Raw genomic sequence first — 27,938 nt, forward strand, 5'->3', positions numbered from 1 at the left:
GCTTCACTCTCGTCGCGGTAGCCGTCTTCGTGATGTTGCCAGCGGTGCTATGGTCGAGCGATCCTGGGGTGATAATCCGAGTGGACGATGTCTCAACGAGGGTGTCTCGTTTGAGAACAGTTGGTACATCATTGAGATCACTTTCTTTATTGGTTGAATCTGATGCCTGATCTGTTTTCTGGGACTGATTGTGTCGTTGGTCTGTGACCGTCGGAGGATTTCCTAGGGCAGGCATCGAACTTGAACAATTCTGTTTAGGAGCATCGGCTGAGGTGCGTAACGGCGAAGGGCTCCCAGCAGTTGAAGGTACATCCTGAGTAGAATTACCGTTCACCAAAAGTGCCGTGTTCTTATGACTAATCGAATGTGTGCGAGTTTTCGAGTTTCGTTGGGGGTAAAACCGAGTCCCTTGCACGGAGCCACCGACGAAGTAACCCGCATCAATCGTGATTCGCATGAGTTCAGTACGCCCAACTGCGGACGCAGTCTGTATCGCGTCAGGCTGCACACGATGATATATTCCAGATGCACCCCGGCGGATCAGAATGCCAGATCTATCTTCTGAAAAGCCGGTATGGGGACTGCATTTTCTGTATCCAAGGTCGAGAAAGATGGTGTCCTCACTTTGAACAAGACAATTGCCTTGGACCACGATCCCATCACGACTCCTAGACACAAGATGGATATTTCTGTCTTTGGAGGGGGGAAGGGCAAGTCTTGACAACACAAACGACGCAAACTCGTCGGCTGAAATGGCAAAAATGCCTCGGGGAATTGAAACGTCAGAACTGGTCCAGACAAATAACGACATGTCGCCTGTCTTGTCGAGAATCGCCTCTTGAAGGTTCCGGAAAGCCAACTCTTTACCCTCGCCATACATGATGGGCATAGTGACGTCAAAGATACCGAGAAGAGCGTACGATGAATCCTCGCCACGAGTATCTTTCTTCCCCGCTGCCCAAGACATCTTGCGTGCAACTGAAGCGGAATATGTGATTCGTCCGATAGGTAGCCAGTCTGTGACTCGTCCTAAGAAGAGTTGAAAATTGTGCGAAGAAGTGTCTCCCCGGAAGTGCCAATTGCAATCGTAGAAGTAGCTTCTCGTGGGGAACAGTAATTCTTGAAGGCTCCAGGACCGAGCCCAAAACAAAGACTGTTTCCACGTTGCTACACATTCGTAAGGCGCTGGGGAGCAGGGCAGATCGAATAGGTAAACCAAGCAAATGCTCGCACCTTCGAAATATCTCCAAAGTGAGTTGATAGTATCAGAAACCTCATCGAATGATTCTTTGTTGATGCATAAGGAGTCGATCCAAATGTACTTCAAACCATTTCGGCGTGCAAGGAGACAAGCATTGTCGATGACCGTTTTACGGCTTATATCTTGCAAGTCACCCGAGTCATATGCATCCCATTCATCATGTCCAGGAGTCGAGTAGACATGAGATAAAATGGCATATTTGACTTTTGGAGGGAAGCTGTGATCATCTATCTCCCCTGTCGTGCAATGAACCAACTTCATTTTGGTAGACGTCGGTAATATCAATCGTGAGGGTAGGGCATCGGCGTGAGGAACGTGCTTGAAAATGTCTGTAGCAGCTGGACGGGAGTGAGGCATTGGGCCCTAACTTTATAAATCACTAAGATAAAGTAAAATGCGCCGGTTTTCAGCACCTGATGCAGTCTTGAGGGCATGGAGTTGTGTGCACAGCTGTGCACTGAGCTACCTTAGTGTAGCCTGATATTGCAAGATGAGCATGGAGGCGCCGCCCGCATGGCTCGTTTGAGGTGAGCGGTGGACATGTCGTATCAACCAGTGTGGAGGAATTTGAACAATTTCGAACAGGGAGTCTCTGTGGTGTGGTAGCGCTTTGTCCGAAACTTGCACGTGTGCCTCAGTAGTAATGTTTGCCGACAGGCGAGGTCAAAACATCGTGAATGTACAGTACAAGTACGTATGACTTAGTCCTACGAACCGATGCTGTGCGAGCAGGCGTGTGTTGCCAACGGAAGTGCGATTCCTATGTCGAAAATCGTCGACAAAACCATTGACTACTAGATTCGGCTGGAAGGCCTGCAAGAAAACATGCTTTACCCAACACCATGATAAAGTCCACATGCATTGGAGTAGCAGTCAGCAATGAACGACAGACTTGGGCATTGAGCAGAATAGCCGCGTTGGTGCCACATGCGCAATTGTATTCGGAATGCACAACCGTGCAGATGATGAGAAGCCTACCCACACCGAAGGCGTCATGATGTGGTAGCTGTGGGTCTCCGCATTGAGATCCTCAGCCCTATGCCTGGACCAATTGATCCTGAACACTGGCTTTGTGCGAGTCGATCACTGAATGGCCCTCCTTTACCATGGTACATGCAGTGAGTTGAGCTTTGTGGGTTGACCCCAGTTGATGCCCGATTGGAAAGGGAGTTGAGGCGGTAGGGCTGAACAGCGAAAACAAAGAAAACAACAAAACCTGTTTCGTCCCGGTACGGGGGGTCATTACTATCAGTTCCTCCAAGAATCGCAAGTTGTCTTAGCTGAGGCTCGAAATGAAGCCGCAACGACAGATGCGGCATCTGAGAGCACAACCATTGATGCTCATGATTGCTTATCTAGCTCTGGTGGAAAAAAGAGATTGAAGAATCGGTGGTACGTGTAAGTATGGATGATACCACGAGAGATGCTCTACCCGATTATCCAAATGTATTTCCTGTGCACAGTACCTCGTCTAACGATTGAAAAGCTTACGGATCTGTAAATATTAGGTTTTGAGAATAAGAAAGCTCTTAGTGTGATATTCGCTCGGCGACATAGGACCGATTTTGAGTAAGGCTGAGGCTTCATGGATGCACGCGCATCGATCCAACCCCACCTGAGCTTGCATGGAAAGCGGTAAGTCGAGTGAGCCATTGGCAGTAGGGCTTGATTTACAGACGCAACTAAAGCATGTATCTAGGTCTGCGTACGTGCTGCGAGAGGTATACGATATTGATGCAGTATGCTACAGGTCACAGACTGAGCTGGATTGTCCATGATCGGGCTTTGGCACACGACATTTGATCTCATCATATCCGTTCACCGATTCGTTTCCTAGGCTGCATGAGCTCACAATGCTACATAGGAGCAACGCGGTCTTACGGGCACTTGAAAGCATCTTCGCTCTCATGATGGCACAGATGTGTTATTGGTGCTGGTGAGGGGATCGCGGCGAACTAATTTTGACAGCGAGTCTATTGCAAAGTCAAACCCTTGACAAGCAAGGTCTTGGTCAATATTGGCAGGCCGAATGAGAGGTTGAGAGGGGTCCCTACGGAGGGACTCTCTGTGAAGTGCGACGCTGGTGAGGGGCATATGAGTGGCATGCCTGCTCGACCACAGGTGCACACTTGAGTCGAATGAGACGTGCAGTTGAATGTATCATCGGCTGTCCATCCCACCTCTTCTTACACTGCACTGTCTACTTGCTATTACCAACTCAGTTGAATGAGACTCATACATGGTATTTTATTTCCAATGACGACTCCCTAAAAACCCTCACAGTTGATGATTGAAAACGTCTCATTTGAGATGAATTGAGCTAGCTGCGGGTCTCCGAGACATCCCCGAGGTCGGAGGGGCTCTGGAGACGGAGCTGGTGCCCCGCGGCTGTTTTTAGTGTTTGACTCATCGCTCTCAGGAGTGAGAAAGCCAAAGGCTACTAATGAGATTTTCTGAGCGTGAAAGAGTCAACATCCCTTCAAGTTCGACCAAACGCCCCTTTTCAACCCAATCGACCAACCCATAAACCAGACATTCAACATGGCTCCCGCCTCTCACGACCACATCCTGACGCTCTCGTGCCCGGACAAGTCCGGCATTGTCCACGCCGTGACGGGGGTGTTTGCGGCCGAGAAGCTCAATATCCTGGACCTCCAGCAGTTCTCCGACCCCGTATCGGAAAAGTTTTTCATGCGCGTGCACTTTGGGCCGACCGAGTCCGAGTCGACGGAGCACCTCAAGGGCCCGTTCGACGCTCTCGCCGCCGATCTCCAGCTGGACTGGTACCGCATCCGGCCCGTCGCACGGAAGCTGCGCACCCTGATCATGGTCTCCAAGATCGGACACTGCCTCAACGACCTGCTCTTCCGCGCAAAGTCGGGCCAGCTGCCCATTGACATTCCCCTCATCGTCTCCAACCACAATGAGTACCAGGGCCTGGCTGGCAACTATGGCATCGAATTCCACCATCTGCCCGTCAACAAGGACACCAAGGCTGAGCAGGAGGAAGCTATCCTGCGCCTGGTCAAGGAGAACGACATTGAGCTGATCGTTCTGGCTCGCTACATGCAGGTCCTTTCCCCCAAGCTGTGTGCGGCAATGTCCGGAAAGATCATCAACATTCACCACTCCTTCTTGCCGTCTTTCAAGGGCGCGAAGCCCTACCACCAGGCCTACGAGCGTGGTGTCAAGATCATTGGCGCAACGGCTCACTTTGTCACGGCCGATTTGGACGAGGGCCCGATCATTGAGCAGCGCATCGCCAGAGTTGACCACTGCATGAGCCCCAAAGACCTCGTAGAGGAGGGATCAAACATCGAGAGCCAGGTTCTGGCTGCCGCGGTCAAGTGGACTGCAGAGGGACGCGTGTTCCTCAACAAGACCAAGACGGTTGTTTTCAATTAGGTGTCAAAAATACTGGGGCTTTCTAAAAGGGATTGATAAATAAAAGTTGGCCTGTTTCCATGCACTCCTAGATGTCTACTTCATCTGTTTAACGTTATTTTGATTTCTCGTCTTCGCCCCCGTTCTCTTCCTTCTTTGCCTTCTCCCCTTTCTCATGGGAAACCCAGTTGCCGTCAGGTAGCTCAAAAACCATGTCGCTGAACCCATGGCTGCTATTCATGGGCGGATTGAAAGGCGACGGTAACTCTTGAGGCTGTTGCTCGCCCAATGCGGACTTCCAGTCGTGATGCCCTAGTTCTGAGATTGACACCCCCTTTCCATCCATTTCAGCCTTACCCCCGGTGAAGAACTCCGCATCCAGAACTCCTTCGTCACCGCTCTTTTTTCCCTGTTTTCCATCGCTTTGGTCTCTGTCTCTCCGAGCCCGCCGGCAGAAGAACCAAAGCAATGCCAACAACGCACATAGACCACAGCTCGCTCCGATCGCAATGCCCACTATGGCACTCTTTGCTATTCCGCTCGTGGAGGTGGAGATGACGCCAGTCGTGTCGTTAGGTGTCAGCGGCTCGATTTTCGTCCAATACGCCTGCCACGTCTCCGCAAAGGTATCTTCAGGTTTCGACCGTATCGTTTCGCTATCATCGTCGACAACAATTCGCTGACCCATTCCTGGGCCGGGTGCTTGTGCCATATAAAATCTTTTTCGGTCGTAGTTGAATCCGGTGAAAGCACCTTGTAGAAAGGCTCGACCCAATGGCCATCGACTTCCTGGATATGTACTTACGGAGGGATCCGTTGCAGACGGCTTATCCCATGACTTGCAGGGCCAATAAAAGTCGATCCCCCAATTAACACTGTCGTGCCTTGCTGGAGTGTCGTCAAGAGTAAGGTTCAACAACTTAAACGGGATCTTGATAGTGAGATTCTTCGCTTTTTCGTCCGAAAAAGTGAAACCCATATAGGCTGGCGAGTTGATGAAGCGGTTCGTTCTGTCCGGCTGCCCAGAGAAATCCCAAACGTATAAGCCGACTTGAGAAACCCAGCGGACGGGTAGGGCCATAGCCGCAGCTTCGCAAACTCCTCGAGGAAGATACAAATAAGGAGCCGCTGCGTTCGGTAGGACCATAACGGACCCAGCAGGGCCACCGTATTGATCTACCGAGCTTTGGGCTTCCTCATCAATGACAATATCTTGCCATACACTTCCAACAGTCTCGTTGTATGGCGTTTCCCCCGTTTCAAAGTCGAGATATACATCAGTAAGAAACACTCGAGGGAGCTCGCCATCCAGGAAGAACGTTCCCACATTTCCCAACGCCCGGTTTTGCTCGTAGCCCCCCAAAGTCAAGGAGCCTGGCTGGCCCAGATGTACGCTGCCCATATGCATGAACCAGGATTTGCTAGCGATCTTTTCCTCTGACACTAGCTGACCTGTGACTGTGTCGATCTTGAATCGCGGAAAGTCGTCCGGTTGTTGGATAGTGCTAGTATCTGCGCCCAAGCCGAGCGCTCCGACGGCTTTATTCCCGTTCGACCCATTGGAGTATGCCCCTGGGTAAGGAGACTCGCTGGGAATAAAGATATTGAGGTCTATATCGGCCCGAGACTCTTCAGCTTGGGAATCCTCGCGTGAAACTAGGTTCATACGGTCGCGCCATAAGTAGCCTGAAATATTCTCGTCGAGTCCGATAGGCCAAGAGGATCGCATAAGACGCACTCCACTGCCGGATTCCAATTTGATCGGTTGCCCGTACGCGCTGATGTAATCGTCGCCATTTCCAACGGGCACCATCATGGTTCTCACACCGCCAGTTGGCCAGAAGTTGTAGGTGATGTTGCTATACCAGTCGTATATCCATATCGCTTGCCATGGCCCGTCTGGTCCAACACTTGTGCTTTGGCCCGCATCAGTCGTCCAATAAAGGCGCTTTATAGTGCCCTGGACTCGTGTTATGCATGGCAAGACTAGTAGGAGGTGGCATCTCAGGCGCATTTTCCGATGGAAGGAGAGAGCTGGTAGATAGGTACGTTGAAGAAAGGGAGAGTTGCAATGAATACAATGGGGAGAGAAGAAACAGGCCAGAGTTATTGACGGAGCAGGATGGAACTAGACGCAACAATACGCATGGCATGCTCATATTCTTTTCCCGTTCAAAAGAGCACGAGTTTTCAACAAGGATCTTTTTCATTCCCTTACATAAAGCCAACCAGTCCAGGTTTCAGAGGCGAGGAGGCCAGGATCATATTCGACTGCATATGCAGGTTGGAGCACACAGAGTTGTTGGTTGGGCCAGACAGACTTGGCCACCTTGTCAACGTGGCTGAATCTGCACATTGTGTTACCAACAGACGTGGTACCTTAAGCCTTATATAAGGCGCGAAGAGTACTTGATGATCAAGTCCACAGGCTCAAGTCAGAAAAGCAAACTCACAGTCAAGCAGTCGGTGCCTTGGCAGACTGCGGCGTACGCACTGAACGTTAATAAGAGCTGCATGCCAGTTGGGCCCGTCTCCCACACAGAGAAACACGAACGAGGGTTGTCTAAATTGGTCGTTTACTTTCACTGATAGCATTTGCTATGCTTGTTTCCAAACGAGTACCAAACATGTTCTCCTGTGTGCCTGTACCCACTCCTACCGCTCAACTTGATCCTGTACGCTGAGGTGGTCTGTTTAGCTCATGGCCCAACAACACCCGAAATTCCTCGACAGATAAATGTTTATGTTCGCCGAGGACTTTGTGCAAGCTGAGAATCTATCTGGAGCATTGAGAGTATGAAAAGCGCCATATGGCTTCCCGCATTGCATGGCCTCACAGCCTGAGAATAGCGGTGATATATGAATCATGAGACTGGTGGGCGGACGAGCACGTACTACGAACCGACAAACCGATCGACGTCGCTGAGAGAACAAGCAGGTGCATGCAACTATCCGTGCCGTACTCTCACCTACCAAAAGAGTGCTAGTGATGGATCAAAGGCCCGTTTACTCTAAGAATAGAACCTCTGATTCAAATTAGAGCTATGGATGTGTTCTCTTCATTTTGCATTCAGGCATGCAGCAGAGAAAATCGCTAGAACTGATCAGTATCAGCTTTCAAAGGCTGGAGCTATTGCGTTGCGCACATGTGCATTGGAACAAATTGGAAGCACATGTTACATCTCATTTACACGAGGAGTCATCCAATTGAGCTACGTCTGTTATACACACTGCAATCATCGCTTTTGAGAAGAGAACATGGGCGGGAGAATTGTAGTGTTGTATCAAATCCGGCTGCCCGGAGCGAGTTGTATTATTCTGAAGTAGGAAACCATGTTGATCCCAAAGTGGCCAAAAAGTAAGCCGGATGTACGCATCACATACCTTTGCGGCCATCGATAATGTTTGAATTACTTACCTGTCACCCTCAGAACATAGAGGACGATCCCCCGTGGCAGAATATTCCACTTTGCCGAAGACTAAATGAGGAAGGCAAATGATTGGATGGAGCTAGCAACAGGAAGTCTACCAGCACCTTAATGACACGACCACTCATTCCAGGCATTAGGATAAGAAGGGTGTCTAGTATCAATGGTTTGCTCTTCTCGTAACGATATTTATAGAACTATGTTGTCATTTAGATTGGGAATTAGGGTGTTCCCTCAACGGTTCTTATTCAACTGCCTAAGAAAAAATGATTCCCTCATTCCTCCACAAGGTCTTAGCCTGGACATGTCATTAATCGTTACAATTCCTTACGCAACAAGACCAGCAACGAAGGCAGCCGCAGCTGGGGCATCTTGCTCGTAGTTTCTGTGGTCGGCGGTGATGATGATACCGCCGTCGCAGATGTTGTCGCCGTCGTGGCAAATGACCTTGACCTTGGAGGCAGGGATGCTGCCAACAGCCTGGCCATCAAACGGGTCGCCGAAGATAAGAACTACATAGTACAAGCTGTCAGCAAGCGGGTCTCGAGGATCTCCAGATAACGGATTTTGTAGACATACCGGCAGATACACGGGCGGTCTGGGCCGCAGTGAGCTTGGATGCGGCGTTGTGGACGAGCTGGCCACCCTGGCTGTAGCCGGACATGACGATCTTGGTGCTGGGGCATTGGGTGACCGCCTGAAGAGAAGCTATTGTTAGTTTGAAGAGATACCCTGCATGAAGGGTTTTGAACTTACGCGAGCAACCAAGTTAGCCATGGTGGTGCTGCCCGCTGCGTCGCCGCCAGCGAGGAAGCCAAGGATGCTAGCGGAGTAGTCGACACCCTGGACGGCCAAGTTGGAGGTTCCGACAAGACCGGCAAGGGCGTTGAAGAAAACGGGTCCCTCGGAACCGGCCTCGCCAACGTTGCCGGATTGCGTGGTGCCACGGGCCCAGATCAAGGTGACCTTGCGGCAAGCCGTGCCATCGGTCAGCTGGTTGAAGGTGTCGCCGTTGTACTGGCGCTTGGAGATCGCGGGGCTGAGAGCGGCGGTCTCCTCGGGCTTGACGGAGTAGGCGGCATTGTAGTAAGCCTCAAGCTCGGCGATGGGGAAAGACCCAATCTCGCTGCGAGCGACGGGGACGCTCTCGAGAGGGGCGGCAAGGGCCGTGGAGGCCGCGAGGAAGAGGAGGCTGGCCTTCATTGTGATGGCTCAGGGACGATGGCAGCTGCTGGACCTGGATGCTTTGAAAAGCAGGAGGTGGGCCTTGTCGGATTTGGGAGTCTGGAGCTCTGAAGACCTCTCGTGATACTGGATGCCGGGGAACAAGAGCTACTTTATATGCCCTTAGCTCCATGTTCCGCAACTATCCGGAGCTTCGCACCAGTTCATGATCGAGATGTACGCGCCTCGCGCGCCGAGAGGGTTGCTGGGCCAAGCCTTGGCTGTCGATATTTGCTTCAGTCCCTCTTCCAGTTTGTGATGCGTCGCAGGGCCAGGACCAGCATCGACCATTGGTGTCCACCAACGGTGTAGCAGTCCGACTCAAAAGCTTGGCCCGAGCCCCATGTTGGCCAGTGCATGTCTTCCTGACGCCTGTCATTCAGTCCCATTGACCAGTCAGACGAGTGCAATACCAGGAACGTCGGCCTTCGAAGAGGAAGCTGGGACGATTGAAGCAAGTTTGCCCAATTTGTCCTGCAGGTTGACTAGCCCACTACAGCACCTCGGCCCGCACCGGTCTCCGTTTGTGCAGCTGATATTGAGTTGTCAAAGCTCTTGGACGTCTTGAGGAAATCGTCGAGGGGCCAGCGGCGGCCACGGCCTTCGCGGATGACAGCTGTAGGTGAGTCCTGGAGTTGGAAGTGATCATCGTGACTTTGATAGTGACCCCATGGCGTCATGATGCAACCTGATAGGCCCGGCAGTTCGCAGTAAATCTCGGAACCAGGGGGCGCCCACCAAGCCACCAACCTGTCATTGAGTCCCGTGGCAGCTAAGGGTTGCGCTGACCGGCTCCCAGACGGAGCCAATGTGACATCGCCTCGGGGATGTCGGCCGATTAAAGGTAAGCATGTCGGCGTCAAATCCCTAATCGTAACGGAGTTCTGTCGCTCATCGCGGGGTAATCGGGGCGCTTGTGATAGGAGGTTGGGGATTGGATATCACGAAGAACACGTGGGTTGCGACCCGAATATTGACCTTCCACTTTGATGGTGGAGTCCCGTCCCCAAGAGCTTGAGGGTGGGAGCTATGAATAATGATGTACTCCGTACAACCACCGGGCGGTAAAGCAGCTTGGCAATAGGAATCAATTGCTTAACTGGCGTAATTGATGGCCTCTTTGGGAATTAGCTGAAGGTCAAACATCGGGACCCGCCGAAAGCTTCGCATTGATTACATACTACAGGACAAAAAAAAAAAGAGTAACACGCGGCTCTGATTATGAAATCGATAGCTTTCGCAGTAGAGTAATAAATGTGGCTTTACTCGGGTTCCCTTCGTATTACTTAGTAGTCTCTGAGAGTTGCAAGTCAGGTTAGGGTGGGGCATTAATGAATATGGAACCAGACAAGAAGCATTTTTGGTGAAGGTTTCACTAATCCACAAAGTAACCAGAGCCGCAGTATTAATGACAAGTTGGAATCTGGAAATAGCTTCTAAAAGGCCTACTACCTTCAACAATCAGGAAACAACTTTCATCTCTGCGGACCTGCACTTGAACATGAGACAAGTTGCTAACCGCATTTTGATGATCCTGACTACAAGGTACGATGCGATCTCCGCTCACTCTCCCCAATCGTACTCTTGATGTCAAGCTCAATCGAGGGAACTACACTTGAGTTACTAGGCATCACAAACGTAATGTTCCAAAATTCAAAGCCACTACTTAATGTTAGCACGATGTTCCGAGGGACTTTTGCAAATTGTTCCAACTCACTGAATGATGGAACAGGTACCGCCAACAAGGCCGCAGAATCCAATTTCCGGTTGTGAAACTACCGAGCCCCCGACGCTGACTTGTATTCCTTCAACATCCTCGAATCCGAAGATGTCTCTCTTGCTGCCAAGGGGATTGGAGCTCACAAGGAATGTGAAAATGCTGGTGGAATTGCCGTGGGGGTAAGATAGGCTGAGGTGTCCAGGGCTAACATCCACATCCAAAGTCTCTTCAGTGCCATGGAGAACGGTGTAGCCGACACTACCGTCATTTCTAGCCCACTGTACCACCGCAGGCGACCATTGAGAAGGATCTTCGCGGGGCCCACCGAGAGTATCTTCGTCATATGACTCAGCTCCAATGGTGAGGTTGGCAGATAGCCAAGTTGTGATGTTTCGAGGCACAGAATCGTGAGGGGGGGAGAAAGCGGCAGTTTCAAACAAGTGCTCACCAGGAAATGTGCCGAGCTTCTCCACAACGTCTGATGGTACGAGGTCATCATGGAAAGGTGCCAAGACAGAGATGAGCGGCGCGTACTCAAAATCATCTGCGTGCGCCATGCTCCATGTTTGTGAGATGCCGGGTGCCTTGTACTTACCAACGAGAGACCAGATGTAGATGTTGATGATGGCGACGTATTGGTTCATGTCGAAACCATAGGTCCTATCCCACGGTCCAGCAACATTACGGAGGTTGGCGTTGTACATGGAACCGATGGATTCCCAAATGGCTTTGATCATGCGAGCACCATGCTGGCCCATTAGTGACGAGTCATTGGGCATGTACTTGGCCCATAGGGTAAGCGAATAGATGCTGACGCCGGCGTACGTTGGGCTATTGAACTCAGAAAGTGTGTTATTGCGGTCAAATAAGTCCAAAATCTCCTTGGCATACAGTTCGCCGGCAGCTGTCATGTTGGAGTCATTGAGAGTTCGACCAGTCCACCCGGTTACAATGGCACGCATGATGGCTGGGTTGCTGTATGACGGGTAAAGATTGTCGTCATCAACTCCACCGACACGGTAGCTGTCTCCAACGGTGTTGTTGTACAGGCTCTCGAGAATGAGATCCTGAACGTCTCTCACGAGAAGGTGCCTAAACTCTTCATAAATGACAATGAGAGCTGTGCCAATAAAGCCTCGCCAATTAGGATCCCAAGAATTGTAGATCTTTGGGAATGAAGTAGGTCAGCATTATTATTGAAGTTGGATAGAACGTCGAGGAAAGAGATGCCTACATTCTTAGGATACGCCGCTGTGCCAACAGTTGGCTCCTCCGGATAAACCGTGTAGTCTCCAAACCTGGATAAACCTCTGGTGTAAGTGGAATTTGATCTTGCAACTCAAGAATCCAGAGGAAACTTACCATTGTTCCTCACGTATCTTCTTCTGATCTCCGATTATATTTTTGATGATCTTGGTAGCCTGCTCCACATCATCGCCAGTGTTGCGTTGCAGGAGACCAGTGGCATACCAGATGGAAGATCGCGTCTCGTGCTTACCTGCCGCAAGTGGGAAGTAAAAAAAATAAAGGTAGCCGCCCGCACGATCGTAGATCTTATCCAAAAAGTCCATGGACTCGGTGAACAAATCCTTTGTGAAGCTTGACAACTCAACTGCAGCGGCCCGCTGCTTCAGGCCCAAGGCGCTGAGCAAGCCCACCACAATGAGACTTCTTGTCGAGAACCGCATCGTGGACAAAACTTCGATATGTCTGAGAATTAAGTGAGAACCGCACGTTGGTATCCAAGTGCTACAGGCCCATCTAATTATTCCTGCTCATCATCTTCACTTATAAGCTGCTGGCTCCGGTAAAGACCGGCACAGCAGTATCGCAGGTCAGTGCCGGCTTCGGCGTGAGCACGTCGTCCTCAAAAAGCGAACATCTCGGATCATCACCTCACAGTACGTGTCATTATCACTCCCGAGAAGGGGGCTTGTGGATGCATCGTTAATGGTGGGGGATCGCCCTTAGCTGGTAGCGTGCAGAACTCGACGTTCCGACTAGCACCTGTGTGCTCTTGTTGGCTCGAAGTGCGATTCGTACGCGCATGCCGCTAAACCGAGAGCAGCACGATAGCGAGAATTGCTTTTCTGCTCTTAGCTTAGAATCATGCGATCGGCAGATAATGCTCGGGCTCCCGCATGGGAATACCGGTTGGGACACCGGACAGTTCCGGGCCGGTTGCCCGATCGGTAGGAAACCCGAACTGGTCTTTTGAACGAAAGCCACTGCCGACATTTGACAGGCCGGTAGATGAATATCCCGCAGATCAACTGTGAAGATGTCTACAAGGAAGACGGTTCAACTTCATTTTACTAACTGATTACAATGACCTAGAGATTGAGGAGACATCCGGCAATCTTTTCATCGCCGACCTTGAACCGGCCAATACCCGGGTACGCCAAATTTTAGATCTTTCAACTGACTTAACTTATAGAATGAAATGCTGTTTCTTTGGACCATCTCTCTCGCGTTTTCTGCAAGTATCTTTCTATGAGCAGAATAGCGTGAAGCGAACGTAAGATACGAGGGGGTAATAGCATGATACTAGAAGATATTACCACTCTAATGTCACTTGGGTAACTACCATTAGGAAGCCCCTTCATACTCTATGCCGATATGCTTAGATAGTCTCGGATGAGCTGAAAAAAAGACTAGAACTAGAAAATTAAGAATGTTGGAATTCCCCATTCGCTAAATTGTTTGTCCGAAAGCGTTCTGGGTGAGGTTGGGGTGGTATGATTGTGAGCAAACATCACGCAACTCCCCACTAGTGCTAGAGCAAGAATTACATAGCCCCGAAACCGTTGCCTGAATAGTTCCTTCCATCGTCTACCCAACAACACATAAATCAAAGATGGAGATGGACGCCGAATTCGATACCTTTGTCATTGACGACTTCGGGCCGTCAGTGCGGGTACAGGTGCCCAGTACCGCCGAGGGTCTCGCCCGTTTCAATCAAGCCTTTCTAGACCCGCAGCAAAGGGCCTATGTGCAACATATTGACTTCCATGTTGTTTTGCCAACGATCAGTGGCAAACGCATCAAGAAGATTCAGAGCAGCAAGGAGGCGTTAGAGAACGACACGGTATTCACGAAAGCTGCTGTGAATTTTCTCGGTCGATTAGCTAGGTGGGAACGTCGGCGGTACGGCCCTGGCATCAACCTGAAGATTGTGGTGGAGTCACCAACAGACAGGCTGGTGGAAGAGATGGAGGAGGTTGGTGAGCTAAGAAACATCCATAATCACCGGACTGCGCCGATGTGGCAAGTAAGGGACCACTTCCGCTACCTGCGTTTCGACCACAGCCTCTTGCCGCCACCTAACTCAGGCCTGGCAAAGTTGCCGCAGGTGCCGTGTGTGTCAGGGTTCGAGTTTGACGGGGGGCCCGGTGGACGAAACTTCCATCCGGACGCGATTTCCGCCATCTCAAGCACATTCGTCTCTGCGAGAAAGATGGAATGGAGCTTCAGGCTTCCGACACGTCGATTAATGGCTAATCGCAACGAAATCAGATCTGCCCTTGGAAAGGCTTTGCTCAGCACATCGTTCCCGAGCCTGGTCGAGTTCAGAGTCAAAGTCGACGATAAGGATCCCATTGATGAGAGTTTCAAGCTAGAACCGTTGATGAGCGACGACTATGGAGAGGATATCTTGTCCCTAGGCGTTCGTCGCTTGTGTCAAATTTCTACCCTTCGGCGACTGCACTTGGAAACTCTCTGGATCTTATCACCAGCGGCGTTTGGGTCTCTTAAAAACCAGCCAGAGATTCATTGCCCTTCATTGGAGTACCTTTATGTCGACTGTTCAACAACAACACCTGACGGCAGGTACTTGCTTACCGGTGACCAGACCAAGGCCTTGGCCGATGACTGTGGGTACGGTCTCGAGCACGACGAAAAGATTGCCGCCTTTGATTCGGATGACTCCGACACCTCGGATTTTCTACCAGACTTTGAATGGTCTAGACAGTCTGGAGAATTTCCTGGAAGATGGTTTAGATGTACAACCGAGTCAAAGACGTTCACGCCTTTGGCTACATCATTCGTCACTGCTGTTGATAGGATGCCGTCGTTACGTCGAATGGATATTCACTTTGGCAGCACGGCAACGGCAACTAGGGCACCTCTGGACATGCTTTATTTTGCACCCGGTGAACCGAATCGAGGTGCAAGTCAACTCAATGGACGCAAAGCATTCGACGAGGAAAACGCAATTTACCCCAGATGGTTCTTTCTGGGTGGTCGCAAGTTTGACAAGCAGTGGTATCCTCCCCAGGAGTTGCAACGGGCGTGTGGAGGAGAATCTGGGTTAGGCCACGTTCATTTTGCCACAAATTGATCGGAGCAAAGTTTCAAAGTCTCAATTTAGATCATGTTGGCTACCTGCAACTGAACGAATCGGATATCATTCCTACGTCCGACGACAGAACATTGAGGAAAGATTCTGCAATGCTGAAGTCATCTAGAATGATCAAAGAAGCTGCTGCAATGTTTGGACGCCCATTCTGAAATGTTGTTGGACTCGCAGATCTGATGAGCAGCATTAGCTTCAGGGATGTTTACGTCAAACGATTCAGATGGCCAACGAGAGATGGTCTAGAGACCCTAGACACAAGGAGCTGGGACTCTGGAATAATGAGAACATCACGTTTGGGTGGGAGGGCTTCTGCATAGCCCCGCCTATAAAGGCCTTGAACTGAACGAGGGAGGAAGTACTCCGACTGATGGACCAGGTTCGCCATGAGTTCAACGATAAAAGCATTCGTGCATACATCAACGTTTGAGCCAAGATTCTGAACAGCATGTGGACCCTTCTTAATAGTGTTCAGGTGGTTGATCCACGGCAGAAAGCCCACAGCAGAGGAGATACATGTAGACTTTGAGGATGATAACTGAGTGATGTGTGTGTGGTGTTCTGAATGGGTTCATCTCTGTCAATGCCGGTGTTGAAATGCTCCCTGTCTCGGACTCATGACCACGGCCTTGGGTACGAATCCGAACGCAACGCAATTCACGACTAGACGTGTATCATCATATTTTGTAGGTCGCAATAGCCGATACATGGATTGCTGATAGATATTGAATTTGACCTTGCATCTATAATGCAGCTTTGATACATATTGACTCGTTTCAGACGAAGTTCTGACGAAGTTCTTCCGATAATCAGGCCTTAAGTCGATTCAAACTTCCTTCATCTGTTTATCACGCTAAGATTTGGCCTGACTGGCCACTTAGACCGGTGGCTTCACTGTTCAATTTGTTCACCTCAAGCCTCTCCATGGAGAATCTAGAAACAAGACATGTAGAAGTAAGTTAAATCACACCTACTCGTGGAGAGGAGCTTGTATCCTGTGACTCTGCGGGATATCCGATAGTAAAAACAGAACAATTTGTGGTGCCCTTCTGTCAAGCTTGAATTAAGCATCTTGGAACTGAAAGGTCTTGGTTGAGACTACCGCTTCGGAAACGTGGCTCTCGAACCCTTACTGGATTTATGCTTTTCATCCATTGTCGCAGCCTTGGCGGCTTCTTCCCGTCTGGAGTGCGACATGTTCCCGAGTAAAAGTTTAATACGGGTCTCACTTTTTCGGGAATTTTTGGTAAACACCATTCCAAGCTTGATATGCCTACGCGTATTGTCATCTGTCCCAAGGCTGTGGTTCCGGCGCCCTCGGATCCCCCGACTCATGCTTGCAGCGATCATTCTCCAGCTTCCTGCATTTGGACGCCCTTCCAGCTCGACGCCCGCCAATGACATATGATCCTCAGTTTCATCCTAAAACAACTTGCTCTGCCATCACCTGAAGTCTATTCCTCTTGGGTGTTCCCCAACGGACATTAGAGTTGGCGATTTTCCGCTGATCGCAGGGTACGTCTTGGCAATGGCAGATCCCCAGAAACTGGGGACGAGTCGTAGTGCGAGCTATATGACTCGCTTGATGCTGCCGATGACAGCTTCGATGTCCAGAAGAGCCCGAGCCTGCATGATCAAGATTATACTATCACTTAGTGTCGGAAACTTCCCATTCAAGTAAACTAGGTTTGACTGCGACATCTGCTTCGTCTGAGATGCCGCTTCATCAAGGAACACCTCATCAAGGACCACCTCATCTGGTTGGTTCTTGGGTAAAAGTTACCTGAGATACTACTCACCCTCGCGCATTATTCAAAGAGCATGAGTATAAAACCGACAACAACTCCAAAAGGATAAGCAACTTCTGCTCCGGCCATCACACCATTCAATCATTTTTCAACGGTCTCTTCCACAACATCCGACAGGATTCGGATCTCGTATCACTGCACCTACTTAATTTCATAAGACAATCATTTCATTCGGCTCTTCATATCAGCAAAGATGCGTCTTACACTAGCTCTTCTTCTCTTCTTGGTTGCCCTGACTGTGGCTCTTCCAGTAGCCAATCCCGCAAACAACAAATCTCCTGCCACCAAGGCAACCACCAAGGCACCGGCCAAGGCAACAAACAACAAGCCCTCTGCGGATAAGAAGAAGCTGGAGAAGGGCATCAAAGATAATCTCAAAGCTGGCGACAAGGAGATCTCTGCCACTGAGAAGGCACAGAACGCTGCCAAGAAGAACGATGCGAAGGGCCTCAAGAAAGATGAAAAGAAGATCAATAGTGCCTTGGATGAGGCAACTAAAGACCGTCAGAAGAACCAAAAGATCGCCGGCAACAAGGATCCTGCTCTTACCAAGGGACTTGGGAAAGTTGAGAATGCGCAGAAGGGTGCGAAGAAAACAGTCAATGGCTTGACTGGCGACCCTAAGAAGGATAAGGGATCCTTGGACAAGCTGGATGCTACTTTCAAGAAGGGCAAGAAGACTAATGAAGAGAATTTGAAGGAGGTAAGTTGTGTACCACTCAACATTTAAAGGATACTCACTAACACCGCTCCAACAGGCCAAGAAGAACTTCAACTAGGTCACACGACAAGGTTGAAGATTAGCGGCTTTCGGTCTGAAAGGGTCGTAGATCTAGTTTACCATTGATTTAAGATAGTTTATTTGAAAAAGTTTGAACTTCTAATCTTGTTTGTAAAGAAACCAACATGTTGTACAAGAAAACTTGAAATCAACTTACATAGTGTTAACGTATTCAGGTACATGTATCTTCGCGAGCTCTATAAGATCAAGATCAAACTTTCCTATCGCAAGCTGGTTCTTATCGCTCAAGTGAGCGTTCCCGATGCCATTTCCCTCCCAGTTCCTGATATGGAGATACCTTAGCCAAGTGCTCGCGTGATCAGAATGTGCCCCGAAAGTACTCCGAAACCTATGGTGGGAGTTGGCGATAAGCTTCAAGCTTTCCACGAACGACTAAGACTTCAAGAGTGGCCTTTTTGTAGCCTTCAACATCCCAGATATCGGCCCCGACCATCTTGGCTTGCTCACCGGTGCCCCAAATCTTGCGGCAGTATCAAGCCAGGGTGAAGAGACTGCCTGATCTTAGCCCTTCTTCAACTTCGGTGTTGACTTTGTCGAGGCTCAAAACGGAGGCTTGAGGAGGAGTGCCATGTTTCTGTTTCGGCGCAGTAGCAAAATCATTACCAGTGGCCTTCAACTCGGAGATCGAGATCGCCCTGTTTGTTGGGGAGTTAGCGTCGAAGCAAAAATAGTTGCATATGCTGCGGCCACGTAGCTCCTCGTACCGAACGTCACATTAGTAAGAAATTGAAGTAGATCACTTACCAATCTCAGCTTCAACTCACCTTAAGTCCACAATCTCCTCGGCACTGTTCCCCGAGTACACAATTCTATTACCAGGCAAGTCTACATCCATGCCACTAACATGCGATTGTTTGAGACAGTCAAGGTGATGGTAGATCTTACCGTAGGATATTCGAGGAAAACTTACGGAGTATTCAGTGCAAACTCGGCGAAGTTCCCAAGCAAGACTAGCATAGTTGGAATGCCAGCAGCGATAGAGGCTTCCTCAACTTGGCGTTTAGCCTTGTTGACGCCAATCTTCAAGCCTTGCTCGTAGTATCTACCCGCAAGCTCCGATGGTGAGAAAAGCTTGACGTCCGTCTTTGGTATGGTCTTGACGAAGGCATGCTGTCGCTTAACCCCTTCGTGTCCGACGAGAGAGCTGCCAAGATGTCAGAGCTTTTGTCTGGGCTGACTTGAACCTGAATGGTGTTTCGAGGTCAACGATGTGAGTACGGTATATACGTCACGATGTCAATGTCATGTAGGGCGTTAACCAGTGCTTTCTCGTCCTCAACATCCACCTCGACGCTAGTGATGGAAGACGGCAGGCTCGAGATATCGGATCCTGGACAGTAAATAATTCGAATCGGTGCCCCTGATGCGATCAAGGCTTCGGTTATCTTTGAGCTGGCCCAGCCTCGATGACCGTAGATAGCAATACGATTAAAAGACAACATATTGGGACCGAATAATGAGGCTTGCTGATATTCAGGAAACGAGAAGAGGTCAAGTAGCATATAAATACTTATACTCGCGTTGCCTAGTCGAACAAACGCAGGACAGTGAGGCAACTTATCTATCGAGTCACCAGCGTACGTCTTTGTTCCACAGCCTCCAATCGGATCACTGTCTGTAAGACCTTGCGAGAGAAAGATTGGTCTTTCTTGGTGGTGGGAGTACTGAGACCTTCCCTGGCTATGGTTGACGAAAACGAGGTGCATGAGCCACCGTGCCACCTTCGTCATGTTAGTGATCTTTCTCATGCATCCGAGATCCCCGCTCGTTGTGTCACGTCCGCAGGAACAACACTTTTCCATCCGTAATTATGCGTCAAGATCTTTTGGATTGGACACCTTTCGGCGGGAGCAACCACGATGGTCTTTTAGGCGAATTCTGCCTTGATATGCCACTGGGGAACAGCGGATGCGATTCCGGTGATCAATAATTATAGGTTTAGTCAAGATTACAACACCCGGACGTGTTGTACTTCCGATTGGCTGTGATCATCGCTCACACCTGGCGATGAGCTTCATCTATTACGGTGCCGTCCTCCAGAGCTTAGTTTGCCGTCAATGATTCAATGCATGTCGCTCGAAATCGGAACGTGTCTGCAGTTAAGTAAGCTTTCAAAGCCTGAGCTACTGTGATACAGCTCAATACTACGCTGCTTCTATTTCACAGATTGACTTTGCACATTGACCAGATGTCTGGTACTCGAAGAAGTCTGTGCCACCAACATTTACTCGGGTGCTTAATATTGCGGTACCTAGGATGAACAGCATAGATCCTATCGAACTATATCGAGCACTCTAGAAAACATAGACATTCCTCCGAAATGTCCAAGCTTAGTCCATAAGGCCGGAGATGTCGTTCAACTTTGAATACACGTCGAGATCATCGCTGAGATATCAATCAGCCGTACTGTTTCGTGTCGTCAGAATCCATTATCAATACACATAAGACAATGCCTTGCGTTTTATATGCAGAGTATTATGCATATCGTTTACCGCATATTATACATGTGTGACGCCCAACGAATGTTTTACAGTTACCCGTAGAGCTTTGATGCTAATGAGTCACAACTATGAATTAGCACATCTCATAATGTGGCATGAAGATCCTAGCCGTAGCAGCCTAAACCTCAAGAGGCTGAGATTGAAAGAGAGCCATTGACAACTGGAAAGAAGTATGAATACAGAAGGTCTTTATGCCGTGCAACAGACCAGTAGTTCATAAGACATTGATATCGGCCGATAATCGGGCTTATGACGTCGCGACTTCGGTCGGGCAAGTTTCATGCCTAAGCCACAAGGAGATTACACATCATGAAACAACCCTCCGCTGTCCGCCGAGATGAAACGGCCACGAGTAGGGCTGACTCTCACCGAATATTTCACCTTGGTTGTGTTCGGAAATCCCAGGCAAGCATGCCCGTCACGTTCCGCATTTTCTCCTGCCCAGTCTCCCATCCGGCAGCGGAAGCCGAGTATAGGCGACGGCCACACTCGGATCCTCGCGGTCCGCTTCGCAAATCAGTGGAGGCCGCGCACGAACGGTTGGAGGAGATGACATCACATGGCACCCTGGGACTCGGATGTCCGTTTGTCTTGCCAAGTGTGGCATCTGATTCAGCGTCTCTTTGCCAATGTTTTCGGGTTGGCAGGCCATGAGAGATCAGATTACGATCGTGCATTTATAAGGGACCTCCCCCCGTTTCCCTGGTCATAGAGTAAATGGATCGTGATAGCATCTGACGCAATTTGACGTCCAAACTTCAAGATGAAAGAACCGCAGCGACGTTTACGATACAATGTTGCTATATCCCTCGATGGCTTCATTGCTCCCCCAGATGGATCAACAGATTGGATCGTACAAGACGACAACATCGATTTTCAGGCACTTTATGCCCAGTTCGATACTTTTATAATGGGCCGAAAGACGTATCAGTGTATGTTCGCCATGGGTGAGCAGAACCCTCTACGGCGATATCCAAAACAAAACCTGGTTGTCGTCAGCAGAACTCTCAGGAGCGAAGATCACCCAAGCGTGACAATCATATCACAAAATTTCACCGGCTATGTCGCGGACCTCAAAAACGCGGAGGGCCAGGACATCTGGCTCATGGGCGGAGGGCAACTGGCGGGTCCGTGTCTAGATGCGGGGATCCTAGACTCCGTGGAGACGGCAATCATGCCCGTGATGCTGAGGAAAGGGACCAGAATGTTGCCGGACTCGGCGCTCACGCCGCTTGGGGGATTCAAGCTGGAGTTGGTGGATTGCAAAAAGCTGGACACGAGCGGCATTGTGAACTGCAAGTACAATGTTAGCAGGGGAATGGCCGCGTCTTTGGGTGAAGCGTTGTCGTTCTGTTGAAATGGAGGTTCCTAGATACCCTCGCGTGGTGAAACTCACTCACCCCCTATGAAAGGCTGTTTAGACGTTGGATTACCAATCTTCTGTTGTATAGCAATCAGGGGTAATTGTTCTTTTCCTCTGCGTGGTACACATTTCCTGGTAATTATTGCCAACGGAAAGAGCTGCCAAGGCTCGCTGCAAACGTGTGCTAGAATTGGTGCACTATTTGCTGTGTGCCTTTCAGCGTACGTATCTTCTACGCTACCTCAAAATGCATTGGCCTTTGTCATAGCTACATCTCATGATAAACTTGCTGTGGGCCCGCCGTCCGTATACGTCTATTACATAGTAGGGGGTGACAAAGGTCTAGACACACTCACTCATCATCCTCAACCGCCCGCATTTTCGTGCGGATAGGGTGAAATGTCGAGGCCTTGTGCAATCTGCAAGCACGCCTTCGACTGGTTGTCAGGTGTTGAGCAACCATCAAACAAATACCGGTAGTCTGTTGGTACCCTCAAGATAATATTGGCAACAGAAAATTCACCACCAACAGCGCCCCTGAAGCCTGCATCTGCACAAATGACGTGGACGTAGTTGGCGTGTGGAGGGGTAAGTGGGAAACAAATTAGTTATTCCATCGGTACCCCATCTATCCGACCGCGTGCTTGCCTCGATCTCTTCTAAAATCTCAGGACGATCTGTGAAATCACGCAGAAGAACCTGGGACGACAACCCCGTCGGGCTCGAAGATATCAAGTTCGCGTTTCCGTACATAGGCGGCTTAAATCCGTTGCGTGACTAGCATCTTACCTCCGCTAAGTCCTCACCCTGGGTGTTGTCCTAGGCCTCCGATTACGCCTAAATACTTCGGCTCGCGGCCTTCATTACTTCTAAACTACCGAGCAGCTGTCATGACTTTTTATCACATCAGTTAATATGACATCGAAACGATCTCAAAGCGTCCTGGTTCTGGGCGGTACCGGGAAAGTCGGCCGTCAGATCACGAAGCTCTTCGCAACGACATCTACCCCCACCTTCCAAGCCTCCCGGAGCGGAGCAGTCACCACGGAGCCGGACGCCGAAAACATTAAGCCTATCGCATTCGACTGGGGGAACGAAGCGACATGGACAGCCGCGTTAGACCTTGGTGCAACGAGTATTTTCTTGGTTGCCCCACCAGTCATGGACATGCTTCCGCCGATGCAGGCCTTCATCGACCGAGCACGGCGACAGGGGCCTATCATCAGATTTGTCCTGCTGAGTGGGAGCCTCACTGAGCCCGACATTAACGGTTACGCAATGGGCCGGCCGCATGCGTACTTGAAGGAACTTGGCGATACGGGTCAGGTGGAATGGGCTGCGCTGAGGCCTACGTGGTTCCAACGTGAGACTGTGGATTGAGTTTTGAGAGGGAAAAGAATGAGCTGACAAAATACTAGAAAACTTTGCGGAACAAGATAATCATCGCCTAGCCATTTTGATCGAGAGCACGATTTACTCTGCTACTGCGGATGGAAAGCTTCCCTGGGTCGCAGCTGAGGATATTGCGGCCTGTGCATTCCAGCTACTCACCCAAGAAGATGCGCCAAATGACGAGTATCTCATTTTCGGCCCTGAGCTGCTCGGCTACGATGACGTGAGTATTATACACCGTCCCGAACTCATGGATAGTAATTTTTGGGACCAAAATATAGATTGCAGTCATTCTCTCCGAAGATCTCGGTCGAAAGATTGTTCACAAACGGCTCTCAGTGCAGGGACTCGTAGAGCGTTATGTCACTCAGGGCATGCCTCGGGACTACGCGGAGATGATGGGTGGGCTGGACATGGCCATCAAGAACGGGAGTGAGGACCGGACGAACAGCGTTGTCCTTGCGCTGACTGGGAAGCAGCCAAGGAAGTTTCGCGACTTTGCTGAGAGAAACAAGGCAGTATGGGCTCAAGAAACTTGAAAGCATATTCAACTCGTTCAAGTTTGGGGGCTTGGAGTGGTGTTTGCTCACTGAACTCAGGTGAAGGATAAGGGCATGCAGTGAATGCGCCAGTGACGATGTGACATGCCTGCCGCTCTTGCTCGTACTACTTGGTCACCCCATTAGACTCTCGTCCTTGGCGAGTGTTCCATGTCGCCTGCTCATAGCCTCATACAAGAAAGGGCCCAGAAGGTGGGAAAGGTTTCGTTTTCAGTCAGCAAACGGCGCCGTTTTCAGCCGAAAGCTTCGGCGTGTCTTCGCGTGCGGGGATGTGCGCTAAGGTTGAAACAAGTCATGAGATCACAAAGCCTCCCTGCGTGCCTGAAAGTCTGCGGCATGAAATGCAAGGTCATTATTCTCACTTACAACATCTAGTCAGAATCCCCAAGCTCCAGTTCGAAAGAGTTGTGCATGAATCACACGATATGGACTCATCATTTGTCGCGATTGAGAACGACAGGCCGGGGAAGGCCGCCAGCGGGGATGATGCCCGGAGCCCGGAGGAGACGGCGAATCCACTGACGTACCCCAAGGCGACCAAACCCTTCAGCGAGGACCTCTTCAAGAACCCAACTTCAGAATATCGAGGATGTCCTCTGTGGTCATGGAATACAAAGTTGGAAAAGGAGAAGCTTCTCAGGCAGATCGATCATCTCAATGAGATGGGCATGGGTGGTTTCCACATGCATGTCCGGACCGGACTGGATACCGAATATATGGGCCCTGAGTTTATGGATCGCGTTCGGGACTGCGTGGAGTATGCAGAAAGTAAGGGGATGCTCGCCTGCTTGTAAGAAATTCTAGCCCTCGATACTCAAATTCTTTTGATGAGATTACTGATGAAATACATCAGATACGACGATGATCGGTGGCCCTCCGGTGTTGCTGGGGGCAAGGTCGTCAAGCAATACCCAGAGCATAAGACGAAGCACATTCTGTTCACGCCGTACCCGTACGGGACTGTTGAGCTTGGCGGGTAAGTCCCCAGGCTATCTTTCTCATATCCATCTCACACAAGTTTTAGTGGCTGCGCTCCCAGTTCAGCACAGGCCTGCCGGAGTGAAGAAGGTTATCTCTTGGCACGCTTTTCAATCACACTTGATGAGAATGGCCGCCTGAAGTCAAACAAAAGACTCGAAGAGGGAGAGGATGCGGAACCAGGCGGAAGGGTATGGTACGCGTACGTCGAGATTAACCCTCCGTCATCTTGGTTCAACGGGCAGACCTACATCGACACAATGAGCACCGAAGCCATGAACCGCTTTTTGGAGAGCACGCATGAGGTCTACAAGGATAAGATTGGCGACAAATTTGGGACAACAGTGCCCTGTATCTTCACCGATGAGCCCCAAGTGGCTATCAAGACACAACTGTCCAGCCCGACTGGAGTGGAAGACGTTTTTCTACCATGGACAGCAGATCTGCCCGACACATTCAGAGCGACGTACGGTGAAGATGCGGACCTCATTGCTAGCATCCCGGAACTGTTGTGGGATCTTCCGGGAGATACACCGAGCTTGTCTCGTTACCGGTTCCACGACCATGTCAGCGAAAGATTTGTGACTTCATTCCTCGATCTGCTGGCAAACTGGTGCAGGAAAAACAAGATTATCCTCAACGGCCACATGATGGAAGAGCCCACCCTCCGTTCTCAGACGACCGCCCATGGCGAAGCAATGCGCTGCTACCGAAATCAGACGCTTCCGGGCATGGACCTTCTCAACGACTGGGTCGAGTACAACACCGCGAAACAATGCACCAGCGTGGCCCGCCAGAACGGCGTCCGCGGCGCCATGAGCGAGATCTATGGGTGCACCCACTGGTACTTCACTTTCGAAGGGCACAAGGGCTGCGGCGACTGGCATGCGGCTCTGGGCATCACGTTCCGCGTGCAGCACCTCAGCTGGGTCAGTATGGCTGGTGAAGGTAAGCGCGATTATCCCGCCAGTATTGGCTACCAGAGCCCATGGTACAAGGAGTACGGCTACGTTGAGGACCATTTCGCCCGTGTTGGTGTCGCCTTGACGCGCGGCAAGGCCGTTACGCGAGTAGGTGTGATTCACCCCATTGAAAGCTTTTGGTTGTGCTTCGGACCCAACAACAGCGGCGACGATGAGATTGGTCGCCGTGACCAGGCATTTGCGGAGCTCACAAACTGGCTGCTACATGGCTTGGTGGATTTCGACTTCATTTCCGAGAGTCTTCTGCCGACCCAAATCGGTGAAGATGTATCGAAGCCTCTCAAGGTTGGCCAGTGCGAGTACGACGTCGTGATTCTGCCGAACTTAAGGACCATTCGGTCGTCGACATTCAGTGTTGTCAAGAAATTCGCCGCTGCCGGGGGTGCCGTTATCATTGCCGGTGATGCCCCGGTTCTCATTGATGCTCAGGTTGCGCCGCCAGATCTCAGCCTCGATATCGAGCCATCAGTCAAGGTTGCTTGGGATCAAGGCGATGTCCTCTCTGCTGTATCTCAAAATCGTGACTTGAAGATCGACTTGAAGGTTGGGGGGCCGACTGATACCCTACTTTACCAGATGCGCCAGGATGGAGAAGAGAGGTTTGTCTTCATCTGCAACACGGACAGAAACAACCCATACGACACGCTGGTCAGCATCAAGGGCGACTGGGATGTGGAAATCTTGGATACCTTTACGGGTGCAACCCATCAACACAAAGCTCGATATGAAAGCGGTTGGACCATCTTCGACCACAGATTCGAGGGCTGTGCAAGTTTACTGTTGAGACTTTACCCTGTACCAGGGGAAGAACTGTCCTTCGTCAGTATTGAAGGCGCAGTGGCGCTAGCTCCGGCTCAATATACATCTACGGAACTCAAGCTCGAGGAGGTCGTGCTCTCGGAGCCGAACGTCTTAATGCTCGACTATGCGCTGTACAGAATCGACGATGATCCATGGGAGGATTCTGCACGTCAGGAAATCCTCAAGATTGATAACGAGATCCGAGCGAGACTTCGCATCCCGGCAAAGGGTTCCGCTTGGAAACAGCCCTGGAGCGTACCGCAGTCAGAACGAGCGGCCAAAGTCTACGTTGACCTCAGGTTCGAATTTGATTCCACCATCATTGTTAAAACACCAGCCTACCTCGCAATGGAGAATCCTGAGAACGCAAGGGTCACCATCAACGGCCACAAGCTGCCAGTCGAGGAGAAAAGACTTTCTTGGTGGGTTGACGAGGATATCAAGACAATATCAGTCCCGAAGAGGACGATTCGCAAGGGAAAGAACATTATTGAACTCAGTATGCCCTTCGGTGTGCTGACCAATCTGGAGAGGATATACTTGTTGGGCAGCTTCAGCGTCGAGCTGAAGAACAACCTGCCTATACTATGCGAGCGAAGACAGAGCTTGGGCTGGGGCGACGTGGTCAAGCAAGGACACCCATTCTATGCTGGCAACGTAACCTACTTTTGCAGCTTCTCGCTTAAGTCCCGCTCCGCCGTCACTCTCTCGATTCCGCAATTTGCGACGCCGGTCATCAAGGTTCAATGGAAGCAAAAGAGCGGACACATCGCGCTACAGCCAAGGAAGCTGGATCTTGGAGAACTCGAAGCTGGCAAGCACGAGATTTCGATTACGGCATTTGGGTACAGGTACAACTCGTTTGGTCATATCCATCTCACAGAAGGAATCTTTGGATGCTGGCCTGACCAGTGGCGAAGTAAGTTATCCGGTGCTAATGGCAAGAAAGTTGCTGACATGACTCTCAACAGCTGGTGGTTGGGCTTGGAGCGAGGAATATCTGTTGAAGCCTACAGGAGTGCTGGAAAAGCCTTCCTTGATCGTGGAGTCAAATGCCGCTGCAGGAAGTGAAGATTGGATTGTCTTGGCTGAGTAAGGAAGTTAGTACCTCAGCCTTGGATTGTATCAACTGCATTTAGTAGAGTAAACGAAATTGTATGGTACATGGTCATGGGCGTCCTTGGTAATGTATCATTGTACTTCTACTATTTTGACTAGAACTTCAGCCTTCACACCGATGATGAGCCCTAAACTGGTTGTTCTTAATCACAACTATTTGTCTCGACGCCGGGGCGATCTGTTCCACATATTAAAACCTATCACACTAATCATGACCTTTCCCGCCTTGTCTCTTCGACCTGTTTCAACTGTTGCAT

At 50.3% G+C, this 27,938-nt stretch overlaps 11 protein-coding genes across 11 annotated transcripts; 6 read left to right on the forward strand and 5 right to left on the reverse strand.

Annotated features, from left to right (window-relative positions):
• Positions 1-793: 793 nt before the first annotated feature.
• Positions 794-1,522, reverse strand: BDP55DRAFT_508244 (uncharacterized protein; the record flags this gene model as incomplete). The annotated part of the gene is made up of 1 exon (XM_060567687.1): positions 794-1,522. A coding segment is annotated over one exon (729 nt), but the record flags the coding sequence as incomplete, so codon positions are not given.
• A 2,280-nt stretch (positions 1,523-3,802) lies between these two features.
• Positions 3,803-4,666, forward strand: BDP55DRAFT_550285 (formyltetrahydrofolate deformylase; the record flags this gene model as incomplete). Its single annotated transcript, XM_060569008.1, has 1 exon — positions 3,803-4,666. The coding sequence occupies one exon, from the start codon at positions 3,803-3,805 to the stop codon at positions 4,664-4,666; it is 864 nt and encodes a 287-aa protein (XP_060430832.1).
• Positions 4,667-4,760: 94 nt separating this feature from the next.
• On the reverse strand, positions 4,761-7,001 carry BDP55DRAFT_630918 (aspartic peptidase domain-containing protein; the record flags this gene model as incomplete). Its single annotated transcript, XM_060572221.1, has 2 exons — positions 4,761-6,605; positions 6,864-7,001. 2 exons carry the CDS (start codon positions 6,999-7,001, stop codon positions 4,761-4,763), a joined length of 1,983 nt encoding a protein of 660 aa, XP_060430833.1.
• A 1,276-nt stretch (positions 7,002-8,277) lies between these two features.
• BDP55DRAFT_767561 (cutinase) lies at positions 8,278-9,737 on the reverse strand. The gene is made up of 3 exons (XM_060580992.1): positions 8,830-9,737; positions 8,653-8,770; positions 8,278-8,585 (listed from the first exon to the last, which is right to left on the reverse strand). Exons 1-3 carry the CDS (start codon positions 9,274-9,276, stop codon positions 8,401-8,403), a joined length of 750 nt encoding a protein of 249 aa, XP_060430834.1. The 5' UTR covers positions 9,277-9,737; the 3' UTR covers positions 8,278-8,400.
• Positions 9,738-10,477: 740 nt separating this feature from the next.
• Positions 10,478-12,956, reverse strand: BDP55DRAFT_660872 (uncharacterized protein). The gene is made up of 4 exons (XM_060574666.1): positions 12,380-12,956; positions 12,252-12,315; positions 11,015-12,183; positions 10,478-10,959 (listed from the first exon to the last, which is right to left on the reverse strand). The coding sequence occupies exons 1-4, from the start codon at positions 12,703-12,705 to the stop codon at positions 10,836-10,838; spliced, it is 1,683 nt and encodes a 560-aa protein (XP_060430835.1). The 5' UTR covers positions 12,706-12,956; the 3' UTR covers positions 10,478-10,835.
• A 918-nt stretch (positions 12,957-13,874) lies between these two features.
• Positions 13,875-15,359, forward strand: BDP55DRAFT_630921 (uncharacterized protein; the record flags this gene model as incomplete). The annotated part of the gene is made up of 1 exon (XM_060572222.1): positions 13,875-15,359. The coding sequence occupies one exon, from the start codon at positions 13,875-13,877 to the stop codon at positions 15,357-15,359; it is 1,485 nt and encodes a 494-aa protein (XP_060430836.1).
• Positions 15,360-17,375: 2,016 nt separating this feature from the next.
• Positions 17,376-17,961, forward strand: BDP55DRAFT_727631 (uncharacterized protein; the record flags this gene model as incomplete). The annotated part of the gene is made up of 2 exons (XM_060579330.1): positions 17,376-17,885; positions 17,941-17,961. The coding sequence occupies 2 exons, from the start codon at positions 17,376-17,378 to the stop codon at positions 17,959-17,961; spliced, it is 531 nt and encodes a 176-aa protein (XP_060430837.1).
• A 351-nt stretch (positions 17,962-18,312) lies between these two features.
• BDP55DRAFT_741314 (uncharacterized protein) lies at positions 18,313-19,426 on the reverse strand (the record flags this gene model as incomplete). Its single annotated transcript, XM_060580436.1, has 5 exons — positions 18,313-18,444; positions 18,502-18,619; positions 18,749-18,823; positions 18,895-19,128; positions 19,212-19,426. 5 exons carry the CDS (start codon positions 19,424-19,426, stop codon positions 18,313-18,315), a joined length of 774 nt encoding a protein of 257 aa, XP_060430838.1.
• A 1,696-nt stretch (positions 19,427-21,122) lies between these two features.
• On the forward strand, positions 21,123-22,106 carry BDP55DRAFT_660879 (riboflavin biosynthesis protein RibD domain-containing protein). The gene is made up of 2 exons (XM_060574667.1): positions 21,123-21,778; positions 21,886-22,106. The coding sequence occupies exons 1-2, from the start codon at positions 21,249-21,251 to the stop codon at positions 21,947-21,949; spliced, it is 594 nt and encodes a 197-aa protein (XP_060430839.1). The 5' UTR covers positions 21,123-21,248; the 3' UTR covers positions 21,950-22,106.
• Positions 22,107-22,502: 396 nt separating this feature from the next.
• BDP55DRAFT_660882 (family ergot alkaloid biosynthesis protein) lies at positions 22,503-24,029 on the forward strand. Its single transcript, XM_060574668.1, has 3 exons — positions 22,503-23,211; positions 23,267-23,463; positions 23,522-24,029. The coding sequence occupies exons 1-3, from the start codon at positions 22,764-22,766 to the stop codon at positions 23,777-23,779; spliced, it is 903 nt and encodes a 300-aa protein (XP_060430840.1). The 5' UTR covers positions 22,503-22,763; the 3' UTR covers positions 23,780-24,029.
• A 196-nt stretch (positions 24,030-24,225) lies between these two features.
• BDP55DRAFT_550153 (family 2 glycoside hydrolase) lies at positions 24,226-27,658 on the forward strand (the record flags this gene model as incomplete). The annotated part of the gene is made up of 4 exons (XM_060568993.1): positions 24,226-24,590; positions 24,654-24,776; positions 24,825-27,481; positions 27,534-27,658. The coding sequence occupies 4 exons, from the start codon at positions 24,226-24,228 to the stop codon at positions 27,656-27,658; spliced, it is 3,270 nt and encodes a 1,089-aa protein (XP_060430841.1).
• Positions 27,659-27,938: the final 280 nt, after the last annotated feature.

This window comes from Colletotrichum godetiae (assembly GCF_030913485.1).
Source record: "Colletotrichum godetiae strain CBS 193.32 chromosome Unknown BDP55scaffold_16, whole genome shotgun sequence".
In the NCBI taxonomy this organism is placed as follows: Eukaryota; Fungi; Ascomycota; class Sordariomycetes; order Glomerellales; family Glomerellaceae; genus Colletotrichum; species Colletotrichum godetiae.

Bases quoted from the DNA above. Each gene is read 5' to 3' on its own strand.
- BDP55DRAFT_767561 (XM_060580992.1), bottom strand. From the start codon at position 9,276: ATGAAGGCCAGCCTCCTCTTCCTCGCGGCCTCCACGGCCCTTGCCGCC. The intron at 8,771-8,829 runs GTAAGTTCAAAA...GCTTCTCTTCAG, and splicing joins TGGCTAACTTGGTTGCTCGC to GCGGTCACCCAATGCCCCAG. The intron at 8,586-8,652 runs GTATGTCTACAA...TGTACTATGTAG, and splicing joins GACCGCCCGTGTATCTGCCG to TTCTTATCTTCGGCGACCCG.
- BDP55DRAFT_660872 (XM_060574666.1), bottom strand. From the start codon at position 12,705: ATGCGGTTCTCGACAAGAAGTCTCATTGTGGTGGGCTTGCTCAGCGCC. The intron at 12,316-12,379 runs GTAAGTTTCCTC...AGGTTTATCCAG, and splicing joins AAGATACGTGAGGAACAATG to GTTTGGAGACTACACGGTTT. The intron at 12,184-12,251 runs GTAGGCATCTCT...TCATTCCCAAAG, and splicing joins CAGCGGCGTATCCTAAGAAT to ATCTACAATTCTTGGGATCC.
- BDP55DRAFT_660879 (XM_060574667.1), top strand. From the start codon at position 21,249: ATGAAAGAACCGCAGCGACGTTTACGATACAATGTTGCTATATCCCTC. The intron at 21,779-21,885 runs CTGCAAGTACAA...AAACTCACTCAC, and splicing joins GACACGAGCGGCATTGTGAA to CCCCTATGAAAGGCTGTTTA.
- BDP55DRAFT_660882 (XM_060574668.1), top strand. From the start codon at position 22,764: ATGACATCGAAACGATCTCAAAGCGTCCTGGTTCTGGGCGGTACCGGG. The intron at 23,212-23,266 runs GTGAGACTGTGG...ACAAAATACTAG, and splicing joins GAGGCCTACGTGGTTCCAAC to AAAACTTTGCGGAACAAGAT. The intron at 23,464-23,521 runs GTGAGTATTATA...ACCAAAATATAG, and splicing joins AGCTGCTCGGCTACGATGAC to ATTGCAGTCATTCTCTCCGA.